The 21,772-nt window shown below is 44.4% G+C and overlaps 1 protein-coding gene across 7 annotated transcripts in view; it reads left to right on the top strand.

Moving 5' to 3' along the window:
- The window catches only part of LOC123957687 (transcription factor COE3-like), a 205,684-nt gene that overhangs the window by 147,033 nt on the left and 36,879 nt on the right, over window positions 1-21,772 (top strand). For all 7 annotated transcript variants that reach the window (XR_006821862.1, XM_046030668.1, XM_046030672.1 and 4 more), the window contains one exon: window positions 16,273-16,361. Coding sequence is in view for 6 of the 7 variants with exons in the window: in XM_046030668.1 (XP_045886624.1) it covers window positions 16,273-16,361 (89 nt within the window). In the remaining variant the exon portion in view is untranslated. The remainder of the gene's footprint in view (window positions 1-16,272; window positions 16,362-21,772) is intronic.

The raw sequence follows: 21,772 nt of genomic DNA, 5'->3' as shown, positions 1-21,772 counted from the left end.
CTCTCCTCCTCCCTCTCCTCCTCCTCCCTCTCCTCCCTCCTCCTCCTCCTCCTCCTCCTCCCCTCTGTGTGTGTGTTTGTCCTCGACACACATGAATCTCACTAATTGACTTCTGAATTTTTATTGTTTAATTACTGTCACAGTAACACATGGAGGCGATTAAGCGCAGCCGGCTCAGCGTCGACCTACAGAGAGGAAACGGCGAGTGGACGAACGTTCACGGGTTTATTGGATTTATTCAACGCGACAAGTTTCAGCCAGACAAAGAGTTGGTTTGATGGAGGCGTGTTTCCAGCTCTGCTGCCTGCGCTCTGCGGCCTGGTCAAATCTAAAGTCCAGTTTTATCGTTGGGATATTTTAGTTTCAGGCCGACGTCAGAATTAAAGTATTTACAGGATGTAATCTGGCTTCCTTTTAGTCCTTTTAGTCACATCGGAGTGTTTAAGTCTGAAAACTTGTATCTTTGGGTTTTACATTTACTGAAGTACTGCAGATTAGAGGTACTTGTACTTTACTTGAGTGTTTTTCTTTTTACTTGAGAGATGTTGGACTTTTTATTACTTCACCACATTTATCTGACAGCTTCAGTTACTTTACAAAGTCAGAGTTTATAAAATCTGATGTTTAGTTATAAATTAAACTCCAACAGTTTCTACAGCTGGTAAATTAGATGATCGACATTTAAATGTTTTGATGATCGTCATTTTTCACACGTCAACATTTGCTGCTTTTCCTTTTAATTATTTGAATGTATTTTTCATCATTTTGAGGTTTGGACTGACAGAACAAGCATTTTGCATTAAGGCTGCAACTATCAGGATCAATCTGTCGATCATTTTCACCATTAATCAAAAACTAGTGAAAAATGTCCTCAAAGGTTTCAGTTTCCTGTCACAGAGGCACGAAACCAGAAAATATTCACATTTGAGATTTTATTTTTTAGAGAAATTACTCAAAAAGATAAATTGATGATCAAAATAGTTTGACGACTAATCCATCGATCTACTAACTGAAGGTGTCACAATTGTGACTTATAAACTAATCAATCGATTAATGCAGATTAATCTATAATGATAAAATAGTTCAACAACTGCATTAATTAATGAGCTATAATAATATAAATACTGTCACATTTTTCCTTCTGCATTGAGTATTTTTAATACTTTAATACGTTTTCCTGATTATACTCACATACTTTTACTTTTTTAATACAGTACTTTTACTTGTGACAGGGTATTTTTACAGCGAGGTATTAGTACATTAAAGGATCTGAATACTTCGCAGAGTGGCAGAACTGTACGCTGTTCGGCCAAAAGCGTGCGGACACTCGTGCATTTAGGTTTGAGGTTTCACTTCCTGTTTAAACACCATGTGCTCAGGGAGGTTCACGAAGAAACGTGTCAGTTTCTGCTGCTTTTTAAGATTAGAATATAAAAAACAGGAAGTCTCTGGGTTTGGTTAGGGCCGGACGATACGGCCACAAATGTTACCACGATAAAAAGTTTCATATCTTTCGATATCGATAATTATCACGATAAGCATCAGATCGTTATTTCATTCGAGTTTCAGGCTGATTTCTGCTCCTGAGGGAAAATTGAAGAAACCTGATGGTTAATTTTGGTTTTAAACTCTTTATGGTCGACATTTGATGCCAAACAGAGGATCACTTAGTAAATCTGAGGCAGAACATTCAGAACTATCATGATAAACAAATAACAGTAAACAAATAAGAGTAAAATTAAGTAAAAGCTTTTTTCAGCCCTTTTTCCTCAACAAAATCAACATCTTGATAAAAAGAATCCGCTCCGCTTTAATCTTGCCGTCTCAGTTCATTACTCACTGTAAGTTAAACTGGACAGACTGAGGCTTATTGTTGACTTTTCTCTCCGCTCGCCCGCCATCAATCTGTCTCGTGCAGCACCGCGACGTGCACGCCGTTGTCGGCCGCACGGCGTGCACGTCAAGATTTATTAAAAGCTTCTTTCTTTTCACATTTTTCTTTACAGCATTATATGTTGAAATTTAAATCATAATGTACTGGATACTAACTTACAGTAGTTCTGTGTAAGAAGAGACGTTGATCTGCTATAAATGCGATGATCCTACTTTCATCACGCCACTGCAAAGATTCGACAGTCGAATCAGGCTCCGCCCATCCAAGTATCAACCATAATAATTGTTGTTGTTTTATTGTCCAGCCCAACGTTTGGGATTTAATTCTGCACATTCAGGCTCTGTGGACCTGCGATGGGAGTTTTCCACCATGTCCTGATATTTTAAATAATCTGTGGAAGGATGTTTTGTTTGAAATCTTGATTGAGACGCATAATGTGGAAAACATTAAGAGAAAAACAGTTTCTGGTGTCTGGCCTTCTGTTTCTGAGCTGCTGTCTTGTTGAACTTTATAATCAGGATGAAGATGAGTCCCGACATCCTCTTCGTTCCAGACGGCGTGTTGAAAGCTCAGCATCTGTCTGACGCCTCAGAAAACACGGACGCACCTTTTAAAAGAAAGTCTTTCAGGCGTCACCTGCGATGGAAACCGTCACACTTGCGCTTGAAAGCAGAGTCGCACCTGTGTTATTTCTGCAGCCTCGGTTCACAGCACGTCAGTGTTCACAGCGGAGAGGAGAGAAAATCAGAGACACCTGATCAATCAGTGGAGTCACTAACGCCCTCCTCACCCTGCTCCCCCCCGCACCTCCCCCCTCCGCTCGCCTCGGCTGCGATCGATGCTCATAGAAATTTCATGAACTTTAAACTGTGATTGACAGGCAGCGCTGGCCCCGACCGCCGCGAAGCCCGGGCCCTTCCAGAGGGAGGTGTGAGGGGGGGGGGGGGGGCAGGATTGGTTTCAGAGGGCGTTCAGGGGCCTCAACAACAAAAATAATTACATAATAATATAAATATTACAGGACAGTTGATTCTGACAGTTTGCATCCTAAACTTTTCTTTAACTGATGTTTTAGGAAACATTACTGTGCATAAAAACATAGATTCTGTTATTAGAATTATTATCAGACTGAGAGGCGAAACCACCCAGACGAGTTTGAGGAAACTTCAGTCAAAGTCAGAAGGAGCCAAGTAGTTTTTACACATACGAGGAATTAGCTTTGGTGATGAGGTGCTAACAAACACACAGCTGACATAAATAAATGTAGAAAATATATGAATATATAATAAACAGATGCAGGTTATTTAAGAAAAATAGAGAAAATAACTATTTGCAGAGAAAGAACAACGTGGCAGATATTTACATGTGAGGACATTGTGTCCATAAATATGTAATAGACAAAAATATAACAAAATATATATAATAATAATAATAATAATATATAATATAGAACAACAAAGATTAACAATTAACAACAAATATGTGCAGTGAGGTGTTTTTAAAGATTTACCTGCAGGATTGGTTTCAAAGTCCAGAACAAACAAATAAATAAATAAATAGAAATTCTGCATCCCGTCTCCCCCGACAGTCTGATGAGGTTATTATTGGTGCTGTTATTCAACTTGAACTCATCTTTGTTGGGAAATCTTCACAAAAACAGCTTTTTACTGCCTTAATTTTGATTAATGTTCAATTCTTCACAGCTTAAACAGACAGTTTTGTCTTTTATTTCCTCAGTTTTAGACTCTGGTCTTTTATTCCAACTGCACTCAGCGTTTTAATCTGCGTACTGTTTAATGCGGAGCACTGAAGTATAAGTACATTGTTCTGAACTTGTCGTCTCGGCCGTTTCTTGTTAGCACTTTTGTCTTAAATGTTCATGTGGCACTTTTATGTTTTGTTGAGACAGATGGGATTTTCTGCTCTGTTTTATTGTTCAGGAGAATATTTTACCCCAGAAACGTGCAGGTGAAGTGTCTGGTCCTTCTCTGCCACCTCCGCCGCCTGTATGTAGCCTGAGAGGTAAAACCCAGGGCAAAAATAAAAAGTCCCCAATCACCGGCTCATTAAGCTTATTGCTTTAAGTGCAGGGTAATAACTGAAGGCAGCTGGGACGAGCAGAGTTTAATCAGCGCAGGACAGAAAGCGAGGAGGACCTTCCTGCAGCTAAACTCTGAGGGGGTTAAACGTCTTGAACGTGGCGTCGGAATGCGTCTCTCAGTCGCTCGCCGGTTATCACACGGCGGTAATGAAACAACGCGACTTTGATCTCGCCTCTTGCTTCGTCTTTTAATAGACAGCAGAAGTGTGCCCTCCGCCGGGGGAGTTCCTCCGCCCTCAGCAGAGACGCACCACGTCTCAGATATCAAAGAGCACAGCGGCACCTGTGGAACTAATGTCGGGTAATTAGCTGTTTCTGCGGGGGCTCTTTCGGCCGCGACTCCAGAAAATAATAACTTCTCAGGTGGGGGGGCCTATTTCTTTGAGGCACTCTCCTCTAATCACGAGGAGGTAATTATTCACTGATTAACATGCTGGATCTGGGCGGACGTTCGCTCTCATCACAGAGGCCGTTGCGTCAGCGGCGGCTCTCGGAGGAGGAAGCAGAAGGGGAGTGGGTGTTCTTCTGTCACTCCGGTCCCCGAAGAGCCGCGGGACGACAGGCGGCGAGGCATTCATCTGGGTTACAGAGCGAGGAAGGAGAGCGCGTCGCTCCCCAGACAAGACGAGACGAGGTTACCTGCAGTTCTGGAAACACCTGCCAGCTGTCAGGAGGGACGATTCTGATCGTTTGTTCCCTCGAATCTCCAAATCCTGACCTCAGATCAGTCAGTTTGCCTTCATGTGTCTCTGTCTTCCTCAGGGACACATCAGGGAATCCAACCCGGGTCTCTCACCCCCAAAGGCATGTGTCTTTTCCACTGCTCCATCACCAGCCCATGTACATAAAAACTACTATTATTATTGTACCCAAACGTCATGCAGGGGAGGAGGCGCTGCCCTCAGATCCTCCTCTCAGGCTTCATACAGACACGACGACGTCCCCCTAGTGAGGCAGGGTGGCCTGAGAGACAAAACCCAGGGCCAAACCACCTGACTAGCAAGCGGCTGTTTGATGAAATCACTTTATTTAACTTTGAGGTGTTTTTAAAGATTTACGTCTTCTTTTTTAAATGTTTTTGTTTCACCAGGAAAAGTCCCGTTGAGACAGAATGTCTTCAACAAGCCGTGGACAAGAGACAGTTCAGCACAGGTTCAAATAAAATAAAGTAAACTACGTCCACACGCGGCCGTGACAGACACACCTACATGTAATCCACAGCTTGATTGACTGTAAGTGTGAAAGTTAGTTCAGATTTCTGAGATCCATTTTTTGTGTGCAGCCAAAGAGAGCTTTACCCGCGACTCATTCTAAGACCGGGGGCCGTAATGAACCGGACTCCTCCTTCCAGCTTCAGTCCGCACACGAGGTACCTCGCGTCGCAGTAAAGTCCTGGCTCGGAGCTGCGAGGCCTGAGAGACGGGCTGACGGGCGGCCGGTTAGAACATGAGATTTGATCAGAAGAATAAAAATACAGAATCTCACGAGCTCTTTTCTTTAAAACCTTGTCAGGGTCGGGACCTGGTTTCTGGTTTCTGGTTTCTGGGTTCTAGTTCAGGATAAATCTCTAAATGAATCATAAAACGCAGCAGCTCTTCTTTCTGTCTGTGTCTCTGAGTGATGATTCGAAAGTCGGAGGAATAAAACAGCAGATCAATAAGCCGGTGAAAGGATGCATCCAGGGTGTTATCCCCCCCCCGCCGCCGCCACCAGCTGACGCCAGTTGGCCACTTGACAAGCAGCAAAACAAATCAGCCCCGTCCACTTAAGGCTCAGCGTGTTGTGCATCTGTCAACCCCCCCTCCCCCGGTAAATGAAGTGAGGGATCATCAGCGGTGGCGATCTGCGGGCAGCGAGGCCAAACGCCGCGCTGACCTGCATCAATCATGCAGCCGGGGAAGATGGGAAATTGCGGCACATGTCGCTCTGGGATGGAGAGGCGTCTCGAAATGTGCGGCGGGTGCGTCGGGGGAGACGCCACTCAGCGCCGTGTTTCATGTGGAATATGGAGTCTATTTGAAATGATGAGTGTAATACAGGAGGAAGCCATGCGGAGAGCGGCGGCAGATAAAGTCCCTCATCGGGACATGACTGCGCCTTCGACAGGGACATCACCGCAGAACAAAAAGGTAAAGGTGAGCAGGGATCCCCCAAAGTGCATATTTCATCTCCGGTCGGTAAATATGTACAAAGCGGCGGCATAGAAAAACAGATTCCCACTCGGAAAATGAAAAATAGCGAGAGATAAATAAATGTAAACAGTGGCGAGGAGGAGGATGTAAACAGAGGCTTAGTGGATGTATACATGCTCCTCTGAAGCACGGAGGCCCGTGGAATCGTGGGAGCTGATGTGAGCGGGGTAATGAGCCTGCAGAGATGTTCCAGCAATCCTGCGTCCTCCCTCCGGAGCGCTGATCCTCGGAGCCGCCATCAGAGGAAGAGTCAGCGAGCGAGACACAGGACAGGTGAGCCTCACCTGCTCTTCAGGTTAGAGAAAGAATCCATCTATGCGTGCGTGTTATCAAATTACCGCACGGATCCTAACACGAGTCTGCAGAGACCGCAGTGTGTTCAGACCAGCGCCGATCCTGAGGAGAGCGCCGGAGTACGACCACATCACACCCATCCTCCATCACTGCAGGGGCCTCCTGTTTCTGCCAGGACTGAATACAAAGCTCTTCTTTTTAGCACAGCTCAGGAGTTTTAGTGAACCTTTCACTATTTTACACTGATGTTTTCACCTTTCTGTGATGATCTTACCTGTAAATGTAAAGTGCATTAAAAATAAAATGTGTTGTTGTTATTATTATCTTGTGTTAGGCAGCAATCCAGTGCAGAAAATCTGCAAACAGCACACAGAAAGTGAAGCAGGACCAAGAGCGCCGCCAACATCCTGGCTCTTAAAAATAGCACTTAGCACTGTGTAGCGTCCGTGGCTACATCTACAAACTCAGTGCGTCTGCTACGTTTTCGCCTGCACCCTCGGGAGAGTCGAGGGAATAAAGACGCCGCTGTCAGGGAAACTGGACAACTTACTGCTGAATTGACCCTTCGCTAAGCCACGCCCCGAACACGCAGCTGGCAAATCACAGCGCAGTATAGGACTCTCTCTAACTGAGCTCCGACAGAAGGACGATTTATTCTCTCTCCAAAACCTGAAACAAATCCAGAAACATGTCGGCTGCGGATCGTTCCTAATGTTAGTTAGCTGACGCTGGCTAACTTCCTGCTGAATGTAACGTAATAAAGTCCTGCTGTTCTGCTTTTTAATGACTGTAATAATGAACAGAGGCCGAGCAGCTGCACAGGAACACTGCTGATCCTTCATATCGTTGTCTTTTGTCTCAGTAGTCAATAATAATACGGTGGTTCGCTTTAACTCTGTGATCTGTGGGCTTCAGCTTCGGTCTTTATTGTTTTCACGTCAGTTTGAATTTGAACTTCATGTTTTTATAAAGATGTTTATTTTGTGGAGGAAAAAGGACTGAACAAATCTTTTACTTAATTTTATTTGTGCATATATGTTAACAAAGATTTTATCATAATAGTTCTGAATGTTCTACCATAAGTTTTCTTCAACTTTCACTCAGGAGCAAAAATCTGCCTTTAAACTTGAAAGAAACGATCTGATAATTATCGATATCGAAAGATATGAAACTTTTTATCGTGGTAACATATTTGGTCGTATCGCCCAGCACCTAAGTCACGTGTAAGTAACAGTTATTTTAGCCCAAAACACGATCTTTTCCTAAACCTAACCAAACCGCAACGTTTCACAACGTTCATCGCTGGTTTTATTTTGAAAGTCTAACCGAACATTGCATATTTGTTCTTGCTAACTTGACCGCAGAGCCCTTCACGTATAAAAACAACGCCCTGGGATGAGGACTGGTAGTATTTTCATTCTGGATTTCAGGGTTCAGGGTTCAGACGCCGCGGTGCCGCTGGTTTCACGTCTGTCTCGTCTCACTCTGGCGCTCCGGTGACGTCGGCGTGACTCTGGTTTGACCTCTGACACCTCAGAGGTGGGCTGTTTGACTTTTTCGGGGGCCTGACTGTGTGAGAGAAGCCAGGCGTTACCATGGGAACTGGCGTTGGACGGGCGCTGCGATTGGTCAACCTGGGCCTTTGTTAATGGGTTTGGACAGCAAAGACTCCTGGGAAAGTGGCCAGAGCTTTGGGTCTGTTTTGAAATGTTTAACCTGCTTTTATTTTGAAAGAACGGTTAGACGCATGAGATACTTTATTATTACTACTAACTGTACTGCAAGTACTACTAATACTGCTGTTTCTGTTCTGCACTATGACCATCTGTACTTCTGGTACTTGTTAGAGCCTTAGCTGAGTACTTGTCCTGTGTATTTCTTCTGGGAATTTGAGGTTTTTAGCAATTCTACAATTTAAAAAATACACATAATGGGTATTTAATTAAACTAAATGAAGATATCCATGTTGGGAAATTGACAGAAAAGTAAAAAATGAAGAAAAAAAATTAAGTTGTGACTGAAGATTGTTGTTGTAACTGATTCTTTTTTTTAGGTATCTAAAGATAGAGATAAAGGCCCTCTGCAGTTTGTTCAAGTTCAAGATCGATAATCGTCATTTAGATCTGCAGTGATTAATTGAATATTTAATTGTTTTGAGTCATTTCTTCTTCTTAAATGTGATTATTTTCTGGTTTGTGACAGTAGACTGAATATATTTGAGTTGCGGAGCAAACATGACGTCTGAGGACGTCACCTCGGGCTGATGATCTGCAGATTCATCAATCGTTAGTGTTGAACGAAATGCAGTTTCTCACGGTGGTAAAAACAAGTGGACTCGTGACTGGTACTGATACGACACCTACTACTACTCTCTCAGTACTCCTACGTCCTCCTGTCCATTTTTATGTCATGGATTTTATTCCACTTCTGTTGTTCCCTTTCTCTCCTCATGCCGTCTGGTTTCTCTGCGTCTAAAAGAATATTTAATAAATGCCACACTGGCTGCTAAACGTCCGTTCTGATTATTTAGATATTATTAATCGAGCCTCTCGGATCAGCGACCCGTCTGCAGATGTTCCAGTTTCCACGCGTGTTTTTGCAGCAGGTGAACGTCTCATGAAGGTGTAAAGATTCACAGCTCTGAGCCGCTGTTCGCCGCGTCTCCGCCGACGCCACAAATCTGCTGTCAAGAAATTAGTTTAGCACGTAACCCGCCTCCCCCCTTTCTTCTTCTTCCTCTCCTCAGTCACTTAGTCGCCTAATAACAGAGCGCCCCGATCAGCAGGACGCCAACCAACCGTTTGATCACTTTCACAGCGAGCAGAGAGAGAGAGAGGGGGAACAAAGCAAACACAGGGAGCGATAAATACTCGATTAAATATATAAAGAATCCCTCTCCTCTCCTCTCTCTCACCTCTGAATTATCTTCCTCTCCTCCTTTTCTGATTTATAAAAAACATCAGACAGCAGGAGAAACGACGGCCGCGCAGGAAAAAAGAGAGAGAAAAATCAATACAAATTACGATGGAGAAAGTGGCACTGATGCCTGGAATTGCAGCATATGTTTACACTAAATCAGGCAATCTGTCTTCATATGGGCGGTGTAATGCGAGGGGGGGGGGGTGTCAGGGTTCGCGCTGCCAGCCGCCGCTCTCCAATTACTCGGGCTCTTTGCAGGGAGGCAGTCGGTATCGATTGGCTGGGAGGAGCGCGGGGCCCTGCAGGCAGCCAATGGGGCGCTGGGGTCAAAGTGCGGCGAGGTTTTAATAAGGGGAAGTAATGGGTTTAAGTTCTACGGGGGGGGGGGCTCAGAGCCGCCAGTCCAGAGGTTCATTAAAAGCCTCTGTTTCTTTCTCCATCTGCGATCTTCTCTTCCTCTGATGATGATGAGCAGAAGGAAACGTCAGCTGGCTTTCTGATTCGGAAGGTTGTCGGCTTGAATCCCAGCAGCATGCGGGAACAAATTAGCCACAGAGCCTCATTTCTGAGACTACTGAAGTTTGTTGAGGTTGAAATTTGGGAAAATGTGTCCCTTAAAAACGTGGCGTCTCTTCAACATCTTCACATGTTAATTAGAGTTGATCAGTTGTTACAGACGCCGCGTCGCAACTCGCGTCCTTCTGTACTCACGCTCGCTATTCAGGGTGCACAAGTGTGTTCTCACCCTCAGCGGTCGCCATCTTGGCCACGTAGCAGAAGGTTAGCGACCACTGACCTGTAAAGTGTAAGTACTTTAAGTCAAGTGAGCTTACAAGCCGCAGTGTTTCCCACACAGAGGCTGTACTTGGGCGCCACGCCCAGGCATATTAACAGCCGCCAAAGTAAATTTGCCGACCCACTGTATTAAAATCCTTTTTGATTGCAGCGCAATGTCTCTCTTTCCATCTTAGAACAAGGTGGTTCCAACTTTGTGCAGCCAGAGAAAAGCAACTGCGGGCGCCGGACTTGGCGCCTGCCGCCGCCTTGCTCCTGCGACCGCACTGCTACGCTGTGGAACCCATTATTTTCAAAGGTTCACGCCACAGCGGTTTGTTGCTGCGTCGAGCAAAACGCAACCCCGCGGCCAGCGAAATCACTTCCGATCTGAAAGGGCCATTAATGTCATGTGATCGTGATGTGACGTCATGGTTTGCAGCGCCTTCCCCTCCTCGCCACAGTTACACTGTCATCCTGTGGGAAGCACTGAGCCGGTCAAACGCTGGTGATGACGATCTGCCGGGTTACAGATCAACATTAAACATATTGTCCTTTCCTGTAAGCGCACCACATAATAATAATAATAATAATAACTTTATTTATATAGCACTTATCAAAGAAAAGTACAAAGTGCTTTACGAAGGATGAGCACAGGATAAAAAAGGACACATAACATCACAGTAAAGTAAAATACATGTGGACAATGCAAGATACAAAATACAAAACGTAGAAACGGAAATAAAACAGATTTACTACAAACAAGAGACTAAAAACTGCAGCACGCTGTGTACTCCACAGCCACAAAGTACAAGTCAGCATAAAACTGCAGTTTCATGTGGAGTCACAAACAGAGGCCAGTTATTTCCCTGAATGTTGGGGAGACACCTCCCCACCTGCTGGCTCAGTACGAGCGTGACGTACTGCGAGCTCGGGCTGGTGGAAGGTCTGTAGTCCAGCCACCGCTCTTTATTTGTGTTTGTGCTGCCCGACCAAAACTTAACCACAGTTTAGAACCACAGCCACCGTAAATGACGCTCTTTCACTTCACAGCCCGAGGCGCTCAGCAGAGAAACAGAGGACAGATGTGTGCACAGCCGGAAGCAGAAGGAAATGATGACAACAAGTAATATATAAAGTACACACAGAAATACTGCGGCAGATTTGCTCGGAGGCCTCGAGGTCACGGCTCAGAAACGTTTCCTCTTCTGATGCAGATGAAGAGTTAAACACCACAGCTCTCTCTCTCTCTCTCTCTCTCTCTCTCTGAGTGTAAATGGGTTTTTTATTCAATTGCAGCATTTCCCATAGTGCCTTTCACTTGTTTTATAAGTTGGGATGTATGTACGCGGCGTCGAGAGGCAATCCGGTTTGGGACTCGCGGCTGATTGCTGCTCATGTCGCCCCGACGTATTATCTCCATTCATCCTCTGCTGCTCTGCATCCCCCCAAAAAGTCTCTCTGGGATCCAACAATGAAATCCCTCTTTCATTCGCGGCGGGCGGAGGTAATAGATTCTGTTCTCTGCTTCCTCTCAGGGAGGCGGGGAGGCAAGAAATCCAACATGGCAGCCCCTGCGGCGAGGGCCACGTCACCCTTCAGATATCATCCCCACCCCGGTCGCAGCCTGAAAGCCCCTTTTCTCCTCTGCCGCCGCTTGAAACGGGCTCCTACAAATTTGATTTAGCAGCTCGCCGTCGCCCATTCCCCGGGAAAGAAAACAAATATTGTTATAATGGTAATAACATCTATTTGGAGCGCCGGCGACAAACGGCGGCGGGGCCCTTTGAAGGAGACCCCTCTGTGCTGCCTATAGCTGCCTTATTCTTATTCATGAAAGCCGCGGTTATGCATATTAGCGCAAACTAGCTATTCTACTCGCCAGCATTTGGTGTGTCAATCATCCTTACAGAATACAAGAGCCAACGGTGACAAAAGCGGAGTGGGCAAGATCGGCTGACAAATTGTCCCCAAAGTCAAATTTGACAGCCTTTTATGATTAATGGGCTTGATTATGGAGAAGTATCTCCCCGAACTCATTTCCGGGTGTTTCTCCGGCTCTGCTGCTGCGTATGGAGAGCAGGAGGAGGAGGAGGAGGAGGAGGAGGAGGAGGAGGAGGAAGGCAGATTGTTTGTGGAGGTGAATGAGTGGAGGGGAGAAAAGAAAAGAACAGGGAGGGAAGGTTGGATTGAATTAGCGGTGAAAAGGCAGAGCGAGCAGGACAGATGGAGTGTGAGGTCTCACACTTAATAAACAGCAGGACGATAAGAGAGAGAGAGATCATGTGACGCTGCTCGCTCTCTCTCTCTGTTAGTGTTCGCTGTTAATACGAACCAACAGAGTGAAGCTGAAGATCAGCGAGAGGTCGGACCTTCTTTTTCAGCAGCAGTGAAACAGGCTTCGGTTTAGTCCTGAAAGAGTCCGCTTCGCCGTTAAACCTCGTTCACTTTCTAACTTACTGCAGGTTTCATTTATTTACTGCGTCGGACGCATGCAGACATGTGATCCTGTCCAAGGGAGAGCCAGAGAGCAAGAAGGCATCTGTTCTCAAAAGAAATACAAAACATCTCGCTGTCATCAGAACAGCCCAGACTGTGTGAAAGAGTGAGTTTCTGTATGTTGAAACAAAAAAACTAGAAAGTTCATTTCTGTTGGAGATGTATTTATTTATTATTATATATATATATATATATTATATTCTAAAGATAGAGATAAAGGCCCTATTATACAGTTTGTTCCAGTTCAAGATCGATAATCGTCATTTAGATCTGCAGTGATTAATTGAATATTTAATTGTTTTCAGTCATTTTTTTAAAGACAAATTCTCTGATTCCAGCAAACTGCAGAGGGCCTTTATCTCTATCTTTAGAATATAATATATATATAATAATAAATAAATACATTTCCAACAGAAATCAACTTTCTATATATAATTTATTTTCTATTTATACTTTTCCTGCACCAGCACACTTAATCAATTCTGTGTCTTTAAACCTGGGCGCTGTTTCCACAGGGTACCTCACCATAACGATAATATCACGATACAGCAATTGACCCAAAGCCTCGCCCCAAATACACAGCTGGCCAATCACAGCGCAGGATAGGACTCTCTCTAACTGAGGTCCGACACTTTCAACCAGTGAAGTTAGCAGCTCTTTTTTATTCCACACAGAGCTCAGGAAACATATGGACTTTAAGTATCCGCACAGTATGTCAGTCAGGTTTTTTTGGCTGTATTTTTCTCAGATCTGGTCAAACGCTGTTCCTGCGGCATCTTGTAATATTTACAGCAGCTATCCAGAGAGACTGAATGTAACGTAATAAAGTCCTGCTGTTCTGCTTTTTAATGACTGTAATAATGAACAGAGGCCGAGCAGCTGCACAGGAACACTGCTGATCCTTCATATCGTTGTCTTTTGTCTCAGTCGTCGGGGGATGCGGTGGTTCACTTGTACTATATGCTTTAGCTTCTATCTTTCATTTTTTTCGTGTCAGTTTGAGTCCGTCTGAATCAGTTTGAGTCAGTCTGTCAATTTGAGTCAGTCTGAATCAGTTTGAGTCAGTCTGTCAATTTGAGTCAGTCTGAATCAGTTTGAGTCAGTCTGAATCAGTTTGAGTCAGTCTGTCAATTTGAGTCACTCTGAATCAGTTTGAGTCAGTCTGTCAATTTGAGTCACTCTGAATCAGTTTGAGTCAGTCTGTCAATTTGAGTCAGTCTGTCAATTTGAGTCAGTCTGAGTCAGTTTGAGTCAATTTGAGTCAGTCTGAATCAGTTTGAGTCAGTCTGTCAGTTTGAGTCACTCTGAATCAGTTTGAGTCAGTCTGTCAATTTGAGTCAGTCTGAATCAGTTTGAGTCAGTCTGAATCAGTTTGAGTCAGTTTGAGTCAGTCTTTCAGTTTGAGTCAGTCTGAATCAGTTTGAGTCAGTCTGAATCAGTCTGAGTCAGTCTGTCAGTTTGAGTCAGTCTGAATCAGTTTGAGTCAGTCTGAGTCAGTCTGTCAGTTTGAGTCAGTCTGTCAGTTTGAGTCAGTCTGAGTCAGTCTGTCAGTTTGACAGCCAGAATAAAACTTTCAAATGTTTAATGCAACTGCAAAACTGTCTGCTTCTTTCTGAGATCGCTTATATACATTTGACAATATTTCTCTGGGGAGTGCAGTAATAGACAGTGGCAGCGCAGACAGTTTGCCGGACTTAGCAACAGTAACTAAGGGGGGCGGGCTTAGCAAAGGCTAAATTCTGCGATAATCGATTATATCGCTTGATAATCCTAAAGTGATACATCACGATATTGTAACTATAAATACAAAATGCCCGTTAAAAAGTTTACTATTTATTGGATTATACAGAGCAACTATGAAAAATGATTATCAAAATATTTGTTCATAAAAGGCAAATTCACTGAATTTTTCCTGCTAATACAAATTGCTTGAGTCTAATCTGTACATCACATTATATTAATGACTGTCCAGTGACACAGCGTCGTGCTGCCCTTTCTCTTCCTACTGATAACTGTATTTTTAGGCCACCGGGAATATTGGGTTTGAGTTTTGACCCTTTGGGGTTGCTGTAGCTGGTCAGTGTGGAGCGCAGAAGCAGCAGATCAAGCCAGTGAAGTTAGCAGCTCTTAGAGCATCTGCACAGTATGTCAGTCAGGATGTTCAGCGTGTGAAGCAAAATGTTTATGTTAAGATTGTATTTTCACGATGCTAATTTCTGTTAGCACGTTAATGGAGATTTCCATTATATGTTAGCATTGAGCTAAAGGTTGAAGTCTTGTTTTTTATTAATATTATGTATCAATATGATGGGCTGGAATATCGATACAGTATCATGGAAAAATGCACAACGATGTATTACTGTATCGATTTATTGTCACACCCCAAAGGAGATGCTTTAGCTGCACAGTTAGAGAGGCGAGTCGTTACAGGAGGACGCCGAATGGAAACGAGGAGTTTGTTGTGTACGTACAGGAGCTGCTAGCAAGACTTGACTTCCTAACGTTACTCCAAACTCCTCTCACAAGACTTCAGAGCGAGACTTCAGTTTCCTTATTTAAAACCAAGGTTTGTCACCGGGAGTCTCTCGCCGGTGTAACAGTCTGAGCCTGTCGCTGGCAACAAGAAGCTCTTTCTGTGTGACAGGAAGGAAGATAATTCGGTGCATCTCCTGCACAGGTGCAAAACTTCTGTTCCTACGAGTCATTTCAGCACCAACATGTGTGGAATCAGGGCCCAGGTTTAAAAACAGAGGTTATCCTTTTGGCTCAGCAGACTCAGTTTCAGTCTTTATGTATTTCGGCAGAGTTCTTGCTCAGCCGCTTGTGTTTTTAGGATTTTATAAGTAGCATGTGGATATTTCTTAATGTTCTCAAATAAAGTCTGAAAGAAAACGTGTTGTTTTGGCTACAAACCTCAGAGATCCTGGTGCTATGTGTCCTTGGAGGATCCATGATTGAATTAACTGCAATTTAACCCCCACAAACATTTTTCTGAAATGTTTGAAATCTCGTGGGAAGATCCCGAAGTTTCACAAAGTTCAGAGGCTTGATGGAAAAAAAAGTGAAACTAAATAAAAAACAGGCTGGGTTTGAACGTGTGCTTTCAGACGTTCACTTTTATTGTTAAAGATATTTGAAACCGTGTGAGTTTTCATTCTGTTGAAATTCAGTCCTGAACATGAGACTCACATTTTACATACGTGTCTAAAATATAGATCTAACATTTGAGCTCATTAATTCCCTCACAGTCATCAAGGTGTCAAATTTCAGAGATTTTCTAGAATGAGCTCGCTGCCAGGACTCTTTGATGGATTTAATTTGATTTCTTTTCTTGTTTTGTGGTATTTTGGGTTTATGTCCTCAGTATTTTATCTGTTCAGGGTTTGGAGGCTGATTGTTTTGTTAATGGAGGTTCCAAATATCTTGAGTCACTGTGTTTGAGGATCTTCTGCAGAAATAAACTGATTTTAGCGTGAAAGCCGTCAGAAACTTCTGACGTCGGCGTGTGTTTCTGTGCTGCCGTGTGTTCGTCTGGGTGTCGGGTTGAATTTGTCTCTGTCGTCCTAACCGCCGCTCTCTCTCTCTGTTCCGCCCTGCAGCCTTGAACGAGCCGACCATCGACTACGGCTTCCAGAGGTTACAGAAGGTCATCCCTCGCCACCCCGGGGACCCCGAGAGGTTACCTAAGGTCAGTGGACGCCACTCATTAAGTCACCGCTGCACGCGTCAGGTCGGGGGTCACTTTGTTTTGTGCGGCAGGTACATCCCAGAATGCACCTGTCAGTCAGAGCTGCAGCTAATCGGCCTGCTTGAGGCTTTAATCAGGTTTTACAGCCACATTAAAGCCTGAATTAAAGCAGAAGTGGCTGTTTGTCCCTCTGTGGACGCCGTAGACCACCTGCACTGTGTGCACAGGGCCGAGTTGCCTGATTGGATTTGTTGGTTCTGCTCGGTACACTCTTGGCACTGCCGGCGCCTCCTCGCTGCCAGCGGGCTGATTGTTCCCGATGCTTCAAACAGGAAACAGCTGTTTATGGGAGCAAATCCTGCCCCTGCTGCTGCTGCTCTGCCTGCGCTTTGTTTCCCCCTCGACTGGCGAGGAGGGAGGTTTGGACGGCGGCGAGTCGCTGGCTGAGCCGCAGCGAGGGAGGCCATGATGTTAGGAAAAGACCTGATGGAGGCGGAGAGTCAGGGCGTGATTGGATTACCGGGGTTTGACTTGCTGGACAGACTCACTGCAGGTCAGAAGTTTTAAAAACTCCTCCTGTTTGTAGTTTGTATGTCCGGTGAAAAATGGTACAAAGTTAAAACAACGTCACCAAAACTTAACGAAATGAAGAAGTTTTGTTCATTAATTCACTGTAGGATCAACCGATGACCAGCTGCTCCGTCTGCCTTCATTAATAATAAATATAATACAGTCCAAATAAAGTTTCTGAGGGTGGAGTAACAGGCTGTTCCATTTAGTTTCCTTCCACTGCTGTAGAATTACTAAAGAACGTAAAGACAAAGTTTAGGTCATTAGATTCACTACTTCAGCACGACAGCCTGTTAATACAAAACAAAACTGCTTCATTTAATTGTTAATTTTAGATCTGAAAATGCCAGTTTTGGTGACTTTAACGCTGTTTTTTTTTTTGCTTTTTTCTCTGGACTTGAACTACTTAGATTTACAGCAGAAATACAAACACGGGGCCTTTTTAATGAGCCCTAAAGATTCAGCAAACCAAACTCTTTTATTTCTTTAACTGAATTTTATAAAACGACATGAGATTCCACTGAAAGACGATAAAACATTGCGCTGAACCAGAAAAGACACTTGAGTTTAACAGAGCTGAAAGAAGCTTAATGAAACGGACGAAACTGAAAAGCAGACGAAGGTTAAGCACTGAAAGCAGTAAACTGTCTGTAAGCAGAGCTGAAGGAAGTTGGGCTGAAAAAATACCTAAATGCGATTAAGGTTTTTTCTTAAGTCATGTGATGGGTAGGCAGGACGTCTCTCACAACGTTTGACTTAAAAATATATATTTTAACACACATATCACCTCTAATAAATATTGCACATTCCAAGCCTAATTGTGATTTCAGTAAAATTTCGATTACCGTAAAACTTCAGTTGACGGCCGCCTGCTGCGGGAACACATTCGGACTAATTAACGCAGGTCTCCGTTAGACGCCTGCTCTGCTTTTTATATAGAAGTTTAAAACCTCTTAAACCCCGCGGGGTCGCCGCTTTAGCTGCTTCTAAGCTGCTCAGATCGTTAATACAAATATTAATGTTTAATCATGTGATCAATGTGGACACATCAACACGAAGTTAGCGTTCTTAGAGATTTCCAGCTGTAACCCGCCAGGTACAAGAGAAAAGTGCCGCCTCTCGTCACCTTTGAAGCCTCGTTCAGTCCGAATGTTTCCGTTCCTGATTATTTATCTTCCTTCAGTCTGTGAGGCTCCACCCATCAGAAGAACCTAAACAGCTTTTTAATAAAAATGAATCCAAGTTGTGAATCCTGAAGTCCGTCGCTCTCTGTCTGCTAACTTCTCTCATCCTGCGGCCTGCTGTTTTCCTTACGCTGCTGCCTTCAGAATAAAAGCACAGAAGCCGCCGGTCAGATCTAATGAATGACGTGTATTTGATATTATTGGATTTTTTATACAAGTAATATTCTGTTTGAAATAAATAAACATAGTAGTTTCAGTTTTGTGCGAGAGGAATTAAAGGCCTGACCCAAATACAGGCAGGGTCCATTGACTGATTTTAGCAAATAAAAGGTTTTGGTTCAGTCCCAGTTTGAAGCACTGAAAGGAGTCGAGGTGTTTTCAGTGACAACAGATGAGCGAACTGTAAAAGAGGTGAAAGCAGTGAAACTGTCAGCTCGGGTGAAAGTGGGAAAAACACTCCCATCAATCAACGGCTACGTTTTTTTATTCTCCGGCTTCTTAATTGTGAGGATCTCGGTACCTGAACATCTTTGGGTTTCTTTCAAAACTAGATTCTTTAACAATGAATCAGTAATTGGACGACGGTCCGTTGTCGTGTCCCTACGTTAACTTCAGCTTGGCAACGTGAGTTTACAGCTTAATCTGAAGAAGTTTAAAGTCCCTGCAGGTGGATTTTTATCTGAAGTGAAATGAAAGGAAACCTGAAAGGAAAGAAAAGCGCATTTAAAAATCTATTAAACAGCAGCAGCTTCAGCGGCGAAGGAAAGCGTCACACAGGAAGCTCCTCTCAGATCTGTGGAGACAAACATCAGGAGTGAAATCTGGATCCTGGTTTCAATATTCACCCTCAGAAAGACATTTGTATGCACACACACACACACACACACACACACACCTGCCCTGGTTAGTATGAAGAGATTATTTTGGCTGCTGCCGCCTGCGAGGCTAACTGAGGCAGATTCTTTGAGGCAGCGAGCGGCGGCGGCGGGCGGCGGGCGTCAGATGGGCCCTGACACTCCAAAGCAGCTGCCAAATTGAAACCATTTATCAAAATCTGACATCGGAGATCCAGTCACCAAAAAAGCAGTTTATTTGTAAATTGATACTAATAGTGAGCACACATTGTCGGGCCCCTTCGATGGCCTGATCTGCAGCCTGAGTGGAACGTCAACCCCCCCGCCTTTAAATATTTATTTATTCAAAAGAAAACTCAATAAGGCCGCAGAGTTGTTGGTTTTTTTCCTCTTAGACGTTTTGGACAAGACAGAAAATCACAGCGAGAGGACGCGGCGAGCTGTCGGCGAGGAAACGGATCATGTGACCGAGCAGCGACGGGTTAACGCGGCTTGTCACTTCTCCTTTGTTTTCACCTGCCGATGCTCAGCGGGGGGGACAGGTGGAGAGAGATGTTTGGCCGGCGGGCTTTTTGTTTGTGGACAGGCGGCGCGACAGAGAGCAGATTGATTCGTCGCAGGGCGCCGGGTGGAGGGTTGTGGGTGCGGCGGCGAGGCAGGAGCGCGTGTAGGAAACACGGTGAATATGGAAACCAGGAGGAAGAAACTAGAGCCACGAGTCAAAGACACCATCACAAGAGAATCTTTGTCAAACACAATAATGTGGAGAAAAAGAAGCTCGTTAGATCAGAACGACAGCGAGGAAGCTAACGAGCTAACATTAGCTCATCGTGGTCACATCGTGCGGTTTCTAGTTCAACAGAAAGGATCTCCGTCTGTAGGGGTCCATAATATATATATATATAGATATATTGAATTAAATTAAATGTATATATATTTATATATATTAAATTAAATTAATATATATTAAATTAAATTAAATTATGGAGATATATATATATCTCCATAATTTAATGAATTCAAAAACTTCAGGATCTCAAAATGTTTTAGTAGAGTTTATAAAACAGAAATGTCGACCTGAGAAGAGCTCTGTTCAGAGTACAACCAGTAGTTTATCCAGAAGTAAATAAATCTTTGGGGAGACGTCATCTAATCTCTATCTGATCTGATCCAACTTTGCTGCTCACGTTACAAAACATTTTTGACTTTCTGTTATGTAGGGAAACAGATGTGTTGTTTAGCCTAGCTTAGCACAAAGACTGGAAGCAGAGGGAAACTGCTAGCCTAGCATCCAACAACTCCAAGTCCGTTTCCTGTTCACATTTCAGCTTGTGCACCTGTTCAGTAAGCATGCTGGGGACCAGCAGCAGACATGCTGACGTGTCCTCGCCGAGTCTGCAGGACGGACGCTAAAGGTGTTCGAATGCAGCCGAGCCAGAAAAAATCACCAGGTAGTTTTGTGAATTACAGGGACGGTTCGTTCTTTTTAACAAGGAAGCATTTTTAGTTCAGGTAAAAGCCCAACAAACCAAACTCTGCACAAATTTCTGAGTATTTAAAGAAACAAACATAATTTCACCTTTAGTTTATTAATTTCTGCATCCGTCACAAATGAAAGGGCCGTACGCGTAACGTTTAATACGTGCGCCACGGTAGCGTATAAACGCTCACCGGTCCGTGCTGTGCATCGGCGGCGGACACGTTGAAGTGACAGCGAGCTGCGGCTCGTCTCTGGCCGCACGTGTCCTCGCCGAGTCCGCGGGACGGAGGCTGAGGTGTCTGCTCGCAGCCGAGCCAGAGTGGAAATGAAATTAGAGGGCTGAACCTGATCCAGGAGAAACCCCAGAGGTCATCGGTGGCCAGTTGGCCGCACAGCCTGTCGAGCTGCCCGTTAACCGCCCGTCTGTCTGAACATGAAACTGTGCTGCCTCGAATATCTGAAAATACAACAGGACGGGTGAATGTGGAGCAGCTTTAGTCACTGATGATTAATCTGAACACGAAGCAGGTAAAGATCTTCAAAGGTTGTTTATTTAGTCTCAGTCCAGGCTGAAATCTTTTTATTACGTTTAGTCGCCTCATCAGTAGATTAGTTCCTCCATTAACGTCCCACATGACGTCCTCAAATAAACCCAAATGTATCCAGTTTAAAGAAACCAGCAGATTTTAGAATCAGAGAATTTGTCCAACAGCTAATCGATGATTAGTTTAATCGCCAACAGTAAGTTGCTTCCTCTTAAATCTGCTCACACAAACATCCACCTGCTTCCAAACGTCTCAGGAGCCACGCAGCTTTTAAAACAACTGACTCCTCCTCCTCCTCCTCCTCCTCCTCTCCTCCTCCTTACCTCCTTACCTCCTCCCTTACCTCCTCCCCTCCTCCTTACCTCCTCCCCTTCCTCAGTAGCCACGCAGCTTTTAAAACAACTGACTCCTCCTCTCCTCCTCCTCTCCTCCTCCTTACCTCCTTACCTCCTCCCTTACCTCCTCCCCTCCTCCTTACCTCCTCCCTTACCTCCTCCCCTCCTCCTTACCTCCTCCCCTTCCTCAGTAGCCACGCAGCTTTTAAAACAACTGACTCCTCCCCTCCTCCTCTCCTCCCCTCCTCCTCTCCTCCTCCTCTCCTCCTCCTTACCTCCTCCTTACCTCCTCCCCTTCCTCAGTATTCACGCAGCTTTTAAAACAACTGAAGACTTTATTCACTACGATCAAATATTTCATCTGTTTAATATTTAAAAGACTAAATATCTTAAAATGTTTCCCACCTCCTCCTCTCCTCCTCCTCTCCTCCTCCTTACCTCCT

Source organism: Micropterus dolomieu, linkage group LG19, assembly GCF_021292245.1.
Source record: "Micropterus dolomieu isolate WLL.071019.BEF.003 ecotype Adirondacks linkage group LG19, ASM2129224v1, whole genome shotgun sequence".
NCBI lineage: Eukaryota > Metazoa > Chordata > Actinopteri > Centrarchiformes > Centrarchidae > Micropterus > Micropterus dolomieu.
Note: the sequence above shows the minus strand (reverse complement) of the source record. Positions and strands in the feature narration are given on the sequence as shown.